The 11,703-nt window shown below is 42.6% G+C and overlaps 1 protein-coding gene across 2 annotated transcripts; it reads left to right on the forward strand.

Annotated features, from left to right (window-relative positions):
• The first annotated feature begins 3,121 nt into the window (after positions 1-3,121).
• On the forward strand, positions 3,122-10,659 carry LOC106820847 (casein kinase II subunit beta). Of its 2 annotated transcripts, none has more exons than XM_014825436.1 (8): positions 3,122-3,203; positions 6,082-6,158; positions 6,315-6,417; positions 6,817-6,932; positions 7,683-7,758; positions 8,263-8,452; positions 8,682-8,797; positions 9,359-10,659. In XM_014825436.1, exons 2-7 carry the CDS (start codon positions 6,087-6,089, stop codon positions 8,773-8,775), a joined length of 651 nt encoding a protein of 216 aa, XP_014680922.1. In that variant the 5' UTR covers positions 3,122-3,203; positions 6,082-6,086; the 3' UTR covers positions 8,776-8,797; positions 9,359-10,659. The 2 variants fall into 2 exon arrangements, with proteins under 2 accessions (XP_014680922.1, XP_014680923.1); XM_014825437.1 differs by lacking the exon at positions 3,122-3,203 and adding an exon at positions 3,210-3,250.
• Positions 10,660-11,703: the final 1,044 nt, after the last annotated feature.

Consider the following 11,703-nt stretch of genomic DNA (forward strand, 5'->3'; position numbering starts at 1 on the left):
AAACTTGCTAGCCGTAATTTAGCTTGTACCGAAAGCCAAAAACATTTCCTTATGTCAGGAGCGTATACTGTCAGTTATACTGCTCCTGATTATGCTCAGCTAGGACCATACAATAAATACTGAGCTAAACTCACCATTCAGCGCGTTTCCTTCTGGCTGGTTCGACCTGCCTTGAACAGTTGGCAACGAACTATGAACAAGCGCATCGCACGTTTCCTTGGCACGCGTTTGCCTTAAAGCTATGCCCTGGGTAATCGTGAGCTCACAGAAACGGTATTGCGGAGCAGGATTTAGAAATATCCATTCCGTCCACTTGGTATAAAAATCCTGTCGCACAGCTCTGGTCGGCTAAGCGTAATCGTCATTAGTCGCCAACGCGTTCAAACATGTCGCAGCTAATCACAAGCTATCTTCAACATGGTCAAACTTCATTGTCTATGTCTACTTCATTTTCTCTTATCCATGCCGATTGAACTGCTCATCCGTTCGATACGAAACTGATATTAGTCCAGAGCGAGCACGGGATACAATTGATGGCCTTGCCGCCAAAAGATGCGTTGTCTCCCCGACCGCCGAAAGCGCGTTAAGCGCCCGCACTTCCGCGGGACTGGCGCACGCGGCCGCGGTATATGCTATGGTTATAAGCTCCCCGCTATACACATTCGCAGCCCGAGGAAGGCTAGGCTGCGCTTGCGAATGCGTTCTATGGGGACTCAGCGTAACTGCGGAGATTTTCGCGGCAGTCATCCGCTCCGGCCTTACATCGCGCTTTCGAGGCGGGGGATTTTCGGATCTTTCGGATCGGCTTTCCGATTATGGATTGACACGCGTTTGTACATCCTCGCCGTCGTACCGTCACCTGCCGTATTTTCGTACTTATCTGGCGTTCTCCACTATCTTTTCTCTCTTTCTCGGCACTCCCCGCAGGTCTGTCTCTCTCTCTCTCTCTCGCTCTCGCTCGCTTTGCCGCCACGGGTTATGTGCATATTATATGGATCTTGCAAAAGTTTTGTGCGCAACGTTTAAATGCCCACAACAGCGTTCTTGCGCCATTAATTCTTAACCATTCTGTTAGACCTTCAGCACGCCCGCACTGATTCTGCTTGCGCTCAGCCATACGGCCGCTGTTGATGCTGAGCGCCACCGGCGGCAGGCGTTTTTGCAGCCAGAGAACACTCTAGTTGCCATTTCTCAGTGTAAACAACATGTGCCTCTACGCCTGAATTCTCTCTGCTGTGCTGATCTATACATGGTTGTAGTATGACGTTCATGATCCCAAACATCACCAGTTGCGGTTCTAACAGATATAGGGCTGGTGGTTTGCACATAACGTCTTCTGTTACCACAAAATCTGTCAGCTCTCCGTGTCCAATGACTGGTACGCCACGTTCATTACCATATGATCCTGCTCGCTACACTAAGTTATAGTTAACTCGAGCGTTACAAATGAGGGGAGGGAGCTTAGAGCCTAATTGCCCTTCTTTCTGGTGGGCAAATCTCTTCGAACATCCACGCCAAGAGAGACTCGTCGCCCATCTATGGGTAGCGATGTACGAGAATAAATTCAGGGCGTGTAATTAACGAAATTCAAAATTGGTTTTTGTACAAAAAGAACTAAGCGCGCCAACAAAACATTCCAATTACGCACATTGGAGTTATTCTCGCCCTACGTGCGATAATCCAAAAGTTGTCAAGCGCCACAACTACTGATTGACGAAATAACCCCCCCCCCCCCCCCCCGCCACCCCCCCCCCCCCCCCCACCCCCCCCCCCCCGCCCCGTCCCCCAATCCCAATCCCCCCCGCCAAACCCCCTCCCCCCCCCCCCCTACCACCCCCCCCCCCCATCCCCCCCCCACCCCCCCCGCCCCCCCCCCCCCCCCCCCGCCCCCCGCCCCTCCTCGCCCCCCCCCGATTTTACATATACAGTACGAAAAGTGCTTTTCGAAATGGGGGCAGCAGTTATATGAAATGGCCGCTACAAGCGTGGCGCTGCAGGAGCTGCTGGCGCGGATATCTGGCTGCGAACGTCTAGAGACGACTCTGAATCGGTGTGCACATTGTACTGTACAGGCTCCATTGTACACGCTTGGCAACAGGTAAACAAGCGTGAGGAGCTAGCTGCCTTAGCCTGACGCTCCACTACGTCATGCGCCAAAGTAGGTTGGCGCTTTTGCTGTTTGCCCCCGAAAACTTCTTTCAACATTGTGTTTCATCACCAAAAAATGCTTTTCTTCTCATACACCCGAAAACCATTCAACCTGTAAATTTCTTAGTAGTTGTACAAAACATAGTTAATTTGATATATGTAACTATTTTTCATCACTAAAGGAGGCCTTTAACGTAGACTTGTAATATGTAAGGCTAGTATAGGCTCCTACGCGCGCGCTCATATAAAGAGCATAGATTTGTCATTATTAGCTCCAGCTATAGCTCCTGGTTAAATCCATGTATGGGCCCTACATGCGTGTAGAAGCAGATATGGAGGAACTCGAGACTAGCAAATCCTTTCAATATCTCCTACCTAGGCTAGGGCACCTAGCAGCAGTATGTACGGTCGTGGTTCTTGTATCAATCGCGGTAGTCATTTTTTATTCTTTCTATTTTTTTCATTTAGTGGAGACAAGCTATTTTTAAACCGAGGGTGGGAAGCAGTGGGAAAAACTTCTTTACCTGTAGGGCCTACTGCAATTGAAGCTTGGAACTCTCTACCACAGCAAGTTAGGACAAATTATGTTTATTCTAGTTAGGAATTTAGTGTTGAGAAATTTAGTTAAGAAATTGTTAAGAAATTTGGGAGTTAAGGATCGATATCTTATCCAATTTTATGAATTCAAAATTTTATCGTAAAAGTATGCTATGTATCGTATATGATGGATAATTGCTTAAATAAATAAATAAATAAATAAAAATAAGCACAAAATAAATACAGAATTAAGGGGCTTATAATTATGTAGAAGCACATGTTCAAAAACCTGAGGGACATTTGATATTGTGTCCACCACCCTTCGAAAAGTAGGGGAGCATGCCCCCCGTGTCCCCATGGCATTTACGCCCATGCATAACATGCACGTTTAATATTTAAATTTAAGTTATAAAGTTATGTTCAAAAATGTCTAAAGTTAGAAGTTTGTCGTTCCGGTGTTTTTGATATATCCACCAGATGGCAGTACCGTCGAGCTTTTTGCCACTTTCAGCTTTCAGGTTTGTGGTTTTGATTTTAGTTTGTGCGTAATGTGCTAATTCATAAGGTAATTTGTTCAACTATGGTTCAACTAATATTTTATACGGAGCTCTGTTCCTTTAGATAGTAACAATTATTTTGTTTTAATTGTTACGTGGGTCACTAGCTCATTTAACCAGTGCTGTGCTATGTTACATTGGTCATTGCTTAGCTCCAAGAAAACGGTGGTGACAGAATACACAGTCGTGTGTGTATCGACTATCGTTCAGTCTCGCAGCCTGGTTGGCTTATCCTGTGACTGTGCTATATATTATATATTATGTCCCCGTTCGAACACATAGTGTTACCACTGTTTAGGAACCTGTAGTAATATGTTGTAGTTTACTAGTATTTTATATACTCGTAGGCAAGTAAAGTTAGAGATATTGTAATTTGTAGCATTCTATCACATGGTTCAACACTTTTTTCTCAACACTCAGTTAGCATGACTCTGCTTAGTCCGAGTTTCCTCTGACCAATGACCACACCGCCGATTTTGGTGGATTTGGTGTTTTGGTCAGAGGAACTTGCCCATCCAAAACGTGGAATTTCTACGATCCCGCCGAGGATTGCTGTTTCATCGCTACAAGCTCACAATTGAGGCTATCAATCAACACCTACCGCACATAGATCGACAGCTGGATAACTTGTGTGCTTGCTCGCATTGGTAAAAATCACGGCCGGGGCAGTGAATTTTCTCAAGGTGTAAAAACCTGGCTCTCAACATTGGATGACCACGTAAAATGGCGGTCCCGTCTCCAGTAATACTAAGGCCAATGGGGACGTAAAAGAACCGCCTCAACGATAGAGAGCATGTCCAGTAATAAACATCATCCTATCATATCACCGTCCTGGACATCATCTCTATCCTTAAACCAAAGAACCACTGAGGGTACAAAGAAACTCTGGCTGTGACCACCCTCAGTGCCATTCGGCTAAAAGGCTAACTACCTGGCTTTACTCAAGCTAGGTCACACCCGATGGCTAGCTATAGCCATTGGCAGAATCATCGGTATGTTGATGGTGGCCAATATAGAGTAGAAGTAGAAGTACACTTGTGCTCATTTACCTTAGTCGCAGTTTGATTTGAAAATTGAGCAACAGCTCACAATTTCCCACCGCTATCTGCCATCCAATTTTCAATGCGGGACGTGAGGTGACATACTATACGCAAGTCTCGGTTAGTAACAGAATCATGACGTAGGGCTCGTATGCTTGTATACTCATATCGGACCCAGACTTGCGTATACGCGTACGTGAGCAACAAGTTTTAAAATCGAACTACGACTAAGGTAAAGGAGCACAAGTGTACTTACCAATGCGAGCAAGCACATGAGTTATTCAGCTGTCGATCTATGTCCGGTAGGTGTTGATTGATAGCCTCAATTGTGAGCTTGGAGCGATGAAACAGCGGTTCTCGGTGGGATCAGAGAAATTCCACGTTTTGGATGGGCAAGTTGCTCTGACCAAAACCCAAACCAAATCCACTTAAAATCATCAGTGTGGGCATTGGTCAGAGGAAACTCGGACTACACTCTGCTAGGAACTTGTTGTTATTCTGTTTGCGGAGTCATTAAATATTCAGTAAAGTTTATTTGTAAGTGTAAATGCGACTAAGTATGTTTGATGGAACTCCAAGAAGTTTTATTAAACATAGTGTGCTAAGAGTACAAATTTTCAAATAAGTGCCTATGCCAAAACTCTGGTTAAAGGGGTAACACCCTATTTATTAGTCAAATCCTTGTGAGTTTGAAGGTCTACACAGTTATTAAGATGGGCCTGTAGGACATATGTATTTCAGGAGCAAATTTAGGGGTTCTAATATATATATATATACTTATATAACATGTTTCATGACCTCCAACATTTTTTGGATCAAACTCATCATTTTTGAAACCTATTATAGTGGCTTATTAGTCGTGTCGCGTATTGTTAAACGATTAGTAAATTTATGCCACTATTTTGCAGGTAAATCATTATATGATTCTCTGAATTGGCTGCTACACAACCTACAGTCTTTGTAATTTTTCATCACTTTTATGCAACTCGCCAGTATTAAGGCAATTTTTTGTCCCGTTTTCTTTGTTGCAATTATGCGTTTAGGTGAATAATCAAAGAGATTTTACAAGGAGAAACTAGATGCAATTGGGGTCATCAATTTAAACAGTTTACCATGATAATTGTCCAAGCCCCTTGAGAGCCACAGATTTTGCAATCCTTTATAAAAAAGTGCCATGAAAAATTCATGTTTCTGAATATAATATTACCATATATACAAAGATCCTGAATTGCCTAAAGGTGGGTTGCAATTTTCCTGTTAAAATTGACTAGCGCTCTGCTCAAAATATTGTGGAGTCTCAAAAACTACGTAGAATCAATAGGAAAAACTTGTTTTGTTTATTTAAACAAATGTGAAATATTGTTCAATTTTTTAATGAATTTGAGGCTGAAGTGCATGGGCAAGTAGTGTGATTTGAAATGTAATCGTCCTGTAGCTCTAGTTTTATGAGATGCTGGCCTGTTGGTTTCAGTGGTAAAATAAATACAAGAACATGGAGAGACCACCAATCACACTATCCTTCAATGCCCTGAATGTGTTTAGTGTGGATTCATTGACCTTAATTGTGCATTCTGACTTGAGACTTGAGAACTGTTAACTATCTTGAGAATTTTAGGTTTTAAGATCTATAATAACAGTTATGATCCTCATGATGGTGTTTTTAATAATTAATTAGCTTAATAATAGCTAGAAAGATCCATGATGGTTATGTATGGCATTGTGGGTTGTTACAAATTATTGCACTAACTGGTGCTTTATGTATGTATTTATATGAACTTGTGGCATTTTTACATTTTTAGACAAAATGAGCAGCTCTGAAGAGGTGTCATGGATATCGTGGTTTTGTGGCTTACGTGGTAATGAGTTTTTCTGTGAGGTAAGTAGACTTTTTCTTTTTCTCTAATAAGTATTTTAAAATACAAAATGTAACCAAAAATTAATCTAAACTTTCATTATGTGATAACCTTGCTGTTTAAAAAGTTGTCTTTTGTGATAAGGGAGCCATAATAAACGCCGCTTTACGTCCTTTTAGGTAGATGAAGATTATATACAAGACAAGTTCAATCTGACAGGTCTCAATGAGCAGGTGCCACACTATAGACATGCATTAGATATGATTCTGGACTTGGAACCAGGTTTGTTTCTCTGTGGCAAAACATGTTATCATAGTGTTATTTCAATTTGTTATGTACAAAGTTGTATGATTTTCTTGAAATAGTTATGCATTGGTAAATTAATAAATGTGTAAACGTAATTAGTAGTGTTACTGCGCTAAACATAACCTTTACTTTTAAGCTGCTCCTCTTTAAAAAATTTCCGGAGGCCAAATAATTGCATACAACTTGTGTATGTATAGTGGTCCTATACATAGTCACTACTCTACTTTCTGCGATGTTTTGCACGTGCAAGTACTAGCATGCAGCGTGCGTGTTGAAGGTGCACTTGAAAGAGTGGTGCTCAACTTTGCGCAACAATGTTGCGCAGGCAAGTGTTGGTGTAGGACATGTTCGAGTAGAGTGGATTTTAATCTGCAGATGACGAGCTCGAGGACAACCCGAATCAGAGTGACCTCATCGAGCAGGCAGCCGAGATGTTGTATGGCCTCATCCACGCTCGCTACATTCTCACAAATAGAGGCATTGCTCAGATGGTACGTTTTATATACGTAGTAACGTAGTACTTAGATTATGTCGATGATGTTCTGCATTATTCTTAGTTTCTGTTTTGCACGTTTGATAGCTTCGTGTCACTGCATGTCACTGTGTATGCATGTATGTATGCACAGTAGCTTGTGATCATGTTATGTCAAATTCGTGTGCAGGGTTCGAAGTTAAGATCTCGTATTGGAATACTGCCTGGTTTACTGCTGGACTGCGAGCTGCGATGTTGATTGTTGGGGAGATCGACACCCGATTGTTTCATGTCTGTGGCACAAAGTGATAACGTGTGGAGTGTGTTTATAAATGCATACGGATGACAGGAAGGACTAAAGTTAATTGAACGTTCATCACAACTTAAGCTGGGTTTACACTATCGAAAAGTCGATGAGTTGATCAACTTTTCAACTTTCGATCAACCTTTCTATCAGATGTTCAAAGCGTTTACATTATCGACTGTGAGTCAGCCAACGTTTCAACATTTCACCTGCAGTGTGCCTGCGGGGCGATGCAGTCCGCATTTTGCACGTATTAATTGCCACCCGGTGTAGCCTGTGTGGTGCCGATAGCAAAAACGTGTGCGCAAATAATTTCCCTTGGGTGGAGGGACACACCTGATTGCTATTATCAAAATGGCTGATTGGCAAAAAGTTTATCAACTCGCTGACCACAAGTTGTGGAAATAGATGATTTTCAGGTGTGTGCTTGTCTTATATTGTGTTTCTGTTTCTTGTTTTGTTCAGTTGGAGAAGTATCAACAGGGAGACTTTGGGCATTGTCCACGGGTTTATTGTGAAAATCAGCCAATGCTCCCTATCGGTAAGTGGCGTGATATTAGTGAAACAACTGACGCTTGCTAATAAAGTTAATCTCAGTTAGATCCTTAATCAGTACAAAATAACTTACTCTGACGAAATTTTCGTCCATCTCTCCAACAGACTTCCTCAGGTCTAATGTTTCCAGGTAGATGGCAGCACTGGTGCTTGATTGTAAATTACATCAATTATTATTTAATTATTTTAGTGTGACGTATCAACTATATAATCACTGTAATAACTCAGTAAAAATACGTTGCCTTTATGCTAGAATCGTGGTGAGAGTTATAGTGTCCAGTGAGCTAACCACTTATTGAGCTCACGGGTTATTGTAATGACATCGTTATACGCCAGGTAACGACCATGCATTTTATTTAATTTATTTAATTATTTACATTGCTAAAATGTGGTTCGTACGTTTTCATGCTTTTAGAACACTGGATTATCAGCAGATCTGCAAACCAACCTGTGTGTGTCTATGAGATTAACCTTTTGCTACCTGCTACAGGTTTGAGTGATGTGCCAGGCGAAGCAATGGTGAAGTTGTACTGTCCAAAATGCATGGACGTCTACACGCCGAAATCTTCCCGTCACCACCACACCGATGGAGCATACTTTGGCACTGGCTTCCCACACATGCTGTTCATGGTGCACCCAGAGTACAGACCAAAGCGCCCTGCCAACCAGTTCGTCCCCAGGTATAGAGAAAAGTTCATATGTCATACTATGAACGACAACCACATTTGCAATAACATTTTGCAGCACTGTAGGTGGACCCAACTGCATTACTGATGGTCGCATGTTGTACGCATTCGAGCCCAGCATTGCTTTACGTCCGCAGGTTACGCTTTCACATTTTGCGTTAATGACGCCAGCAATTTGTGCCCAACCGCACACAGCCGTTACTTACACCCAGATTTGTTACAGGTTATATGGCTTCAAGATCCATCCAATGGCATATCAACTTCAGCAAAAGGCCGCCACCAACTTCAAACTTCCCATGCGCTCTGTGAGGAAGTAGGCAAGATACATAGCCGGGGGAGGTAGGCCCTATTACAGTCCAGACCTCGAGATGCCTATCCTGTACATGTTACGCTTGATGTTAGTGTGGCAGTGTGCTTGTGTTTAGTTGCAGCAGAAAAGACATCAAGCAGGTGACAACTGGTTGTTAGTTTGGCAAGCACTGGCCAAGTATTGGATCGAATAGTATCTAAGAAACAGTGGCGGGGGAATGTAGGAATAATTGACGGAAAGGCCCATCAAACTTCCTGAATATGGTTTCTAAATCCTTGCCACCCTCTTTAGTTAAATTTTACATCATAAAGAAAGGTATACTGATGAGAGTCGTAGCAATGGTCGGGTTTGATATTATAAACGACATCCCATTATTCGCTGTCAGACTACATGGTGTTCTGGCAGAAATTTTGCACATCCTCTCGCGGGCATCTCCGTAAAGGTACCCCCTCCCGGCTAATGTCTTCCCTTCTTCTGCGATTAATGTTTGCACAGTATTTCAAATGTGCAGATGCTAGTGGTTACTCGGAGTAGTTCCGAAGCTAAAGACCTTAGTGACTACTGGCTGCAGTGCTACTGTTGCATTGCAGGTGTTTTGGCTTCAAGATTCACAAGATGGCCTACGAGCTGCAGCGACGGGCCGCTGTACACGTCAAGGTTTCCTAGCACGACGTGGGCTTGAGCAATGGCTAGCGGTGACCAGGTGTGGTGCTACTTAGCTGTCGCTGATTGCGCATACAAGCAATGGCTGCTATTGCAAGAGGCCTGACCTCTGCAGGGGTCAAACTCTGACGTGGGGAAAGGGGAGAGATTGTTCAGTTGACGTGTGCGATTTCTATGAACACCCGGTAGAAATTAAGATAATATTCTGTCATAAACTGATATTAAGAGTGTGTTGGAGAATGGGTGTGTGCGTGTTCGTGTCGTGCGTGTTGTGTGTGTGCGTGCGTGTGTGCGCGCGCGCCCGTGTATGTGCGTGTGCGTGTACCCGTGTATGTGAGTGAGAGTGAAAAAAGAGAGTGACAGAAAAAGTGAGAGCAAGGCTTTGCTGGTGGCAAAGGAGTACCATGAGTTGGGCGGGTTTATTGTGTTAATAGCTCTAAAAAGCTTTCTGAGAACATTTTGCAATGGTCAGCCCACGGCAATTTAACTTCTCTTGGACTCTATCTTCACTTGGGCTGCAGTACTTTCAATTCAAATGTGTTGTAACAGTCATACATAGAATAAACTCTAGGCAGATTATACGCAGTGAATTCAAAAGCCTTGTTATTTTAACGGTAACTTGAGATGTAATTTTTCTGTTACAGTATGGCGTGTCTGTTTGGTTTAACCTAACATTGTACACAGGTGGCGCCACATGTTCACTTATTGAAGTGTTGGTGGTTGAGTATTGATTGCGCCTGCATCAGTTGTACCCAGTATGTGGCTTATTCCAATGCAAGGGTTCACTATCCAGCTTCGTGCAGTTTGCGTTTGTGTTTAAAACAGTAGTAGGCCATTCTAGCATCACATGAAAATGTGACATATGTAATATAACACAAGTTAGGCTTTAAGTTGCATGGAATTAAGTGTTGTGATTTTGTGGTTTACTCGATTACTTGTGAATTCAGTAACTGTAAAACATCGGTGTTCTGTAATGCAGACAAGGTCCTGTCTTGTTCTGATATGTTTTAATACTATACATCTGACAGCTTTCTCTCTGTTGGACGTTGTAATTCATATGGAGGTGTGGAATCAGTGTAAATTGCATCAGATTTTGTTTAAAATGGTACTTTAAATGTCACTGCCTTACTGTTTGTTAATTTTCAAATGAAATTTGTTATCAATAATAGGATAAAAAATGTAAGTAATATCATTCTACGAGAATAAACCTTTCCACAGTTAGATGACACTTTCCCTCGTTGAGTTGGTGGCATGTGAAAGGTTTATTTTATCTGCACAAATTTATGAAAACCTATTAAATTGTTGCAATATATCAGAAATTTGATTTAGAACATTACAGTTCGAAAGCTATTAAAGTCTTGCTACAAGTTTATAAAGTGCATCATGTCGCACATAATTGCATGTTGCAGCTGCAATATAAAATGGCTCTATAATCCAGTTCGGACTGATTGAACTGTACGTATCGAAGAATGATATCAGTAAATATAAACGAGCAATCAATACGCATACCCATAAAACACACTCGCGTTATCTCACACGTAAATCGAATGCCTGACTTGCAGTTAACCCGTTGGTTTCCTACCACTCGGTCCTTTATGTCTGATGTCATATTCGCATTGATTTGCAATAAAAACGCCAGTTACCAGGCAGTTCAGGCTCTGCATGCACGTTAAGCTCCACTGTGCGGGGATTCAAGCTGGTTTCTTTCAGGTGCAGGTGCACGTCGATGGTGGGAATACACCCATGTGCCAGCGATGAATCGCTGTCATCCGGCAGTGTTTTCATCGGCGGTGATATCCATAATTTAAAGGTGCTGTCAGTATGATTTTGCGCGAAACACTGGCTGACGAAAGTCCCCCACTATCTGCTCCCGCTATTTCGGCACGATAATGACACGACGGAGAAAGCGAGAGGGATGGAGGGAGAATGGGGGAGAGAGAGCAAGCGAGTGAGTTGCAGAGAGAGAGAGAGAGAGAGAGAGAGAGAGAGAGAGAGAGAGAGAGAGAGAGAGAGAGCGAGAGAGAAACGATCATCCTTCCCACAATTCATCCAGTTTAATTCGTGTAAGGTGTTCATCTTACTATGAACTGCAGTTTTCAAATACGAAGGCATTTCGAGTTTGTTACACACTACTATTGTTATCTCGTGTACTGGCGTACGCCTATATCCTGTTATCGTATATAGAGGTTTTACGAGGGTCGAGTTTTCACGCGTAAGGCTCCACGTCGTTTTCCGTGCCCGCTTGCTTCTAGATATGTCATCCTCTATATAA

The sequence above is a fragment of the Priapulus caudatus genome, unplaced genomic scaffold, assembly GCF_000485595.1.
Source record: "Priapulus caudatus unplaced genomic scaffold, Priapulus_caudatus-5.0.1 Scaffold49, whole genome shotgun sequence".
Taxonomy (NCBI): Eukaryota; Metazoa; Priapulida; class Priapulimorpha; order Priapulimorphida; family Priapulidae; genus Priapulus; species Priapulus caudatus.

Coding starts and splice junctions, on each gene's coding strand:
- LOC106820847 (XM_014825436.1), top strand. CDS start 6,087: ATGAGCAGCTCTGAAGAGGTGTCATGGATATCGTGGTTTTGTGGCTTA. Junction 6,159..6,314: donor GTAATGAGTTTTTCTGTGAG/GTAAGTAGACTT, acceptor ACGTCCTTTTAG/GTAGATGAAGATTATATACA. Junction 6,418..6,816: donor GATTCTGGACTTGGAACCAG/GTTTGTTTCTCT, acceptor TTTAATCTGCAG/ATGACGAGCTCGAGGACAAC.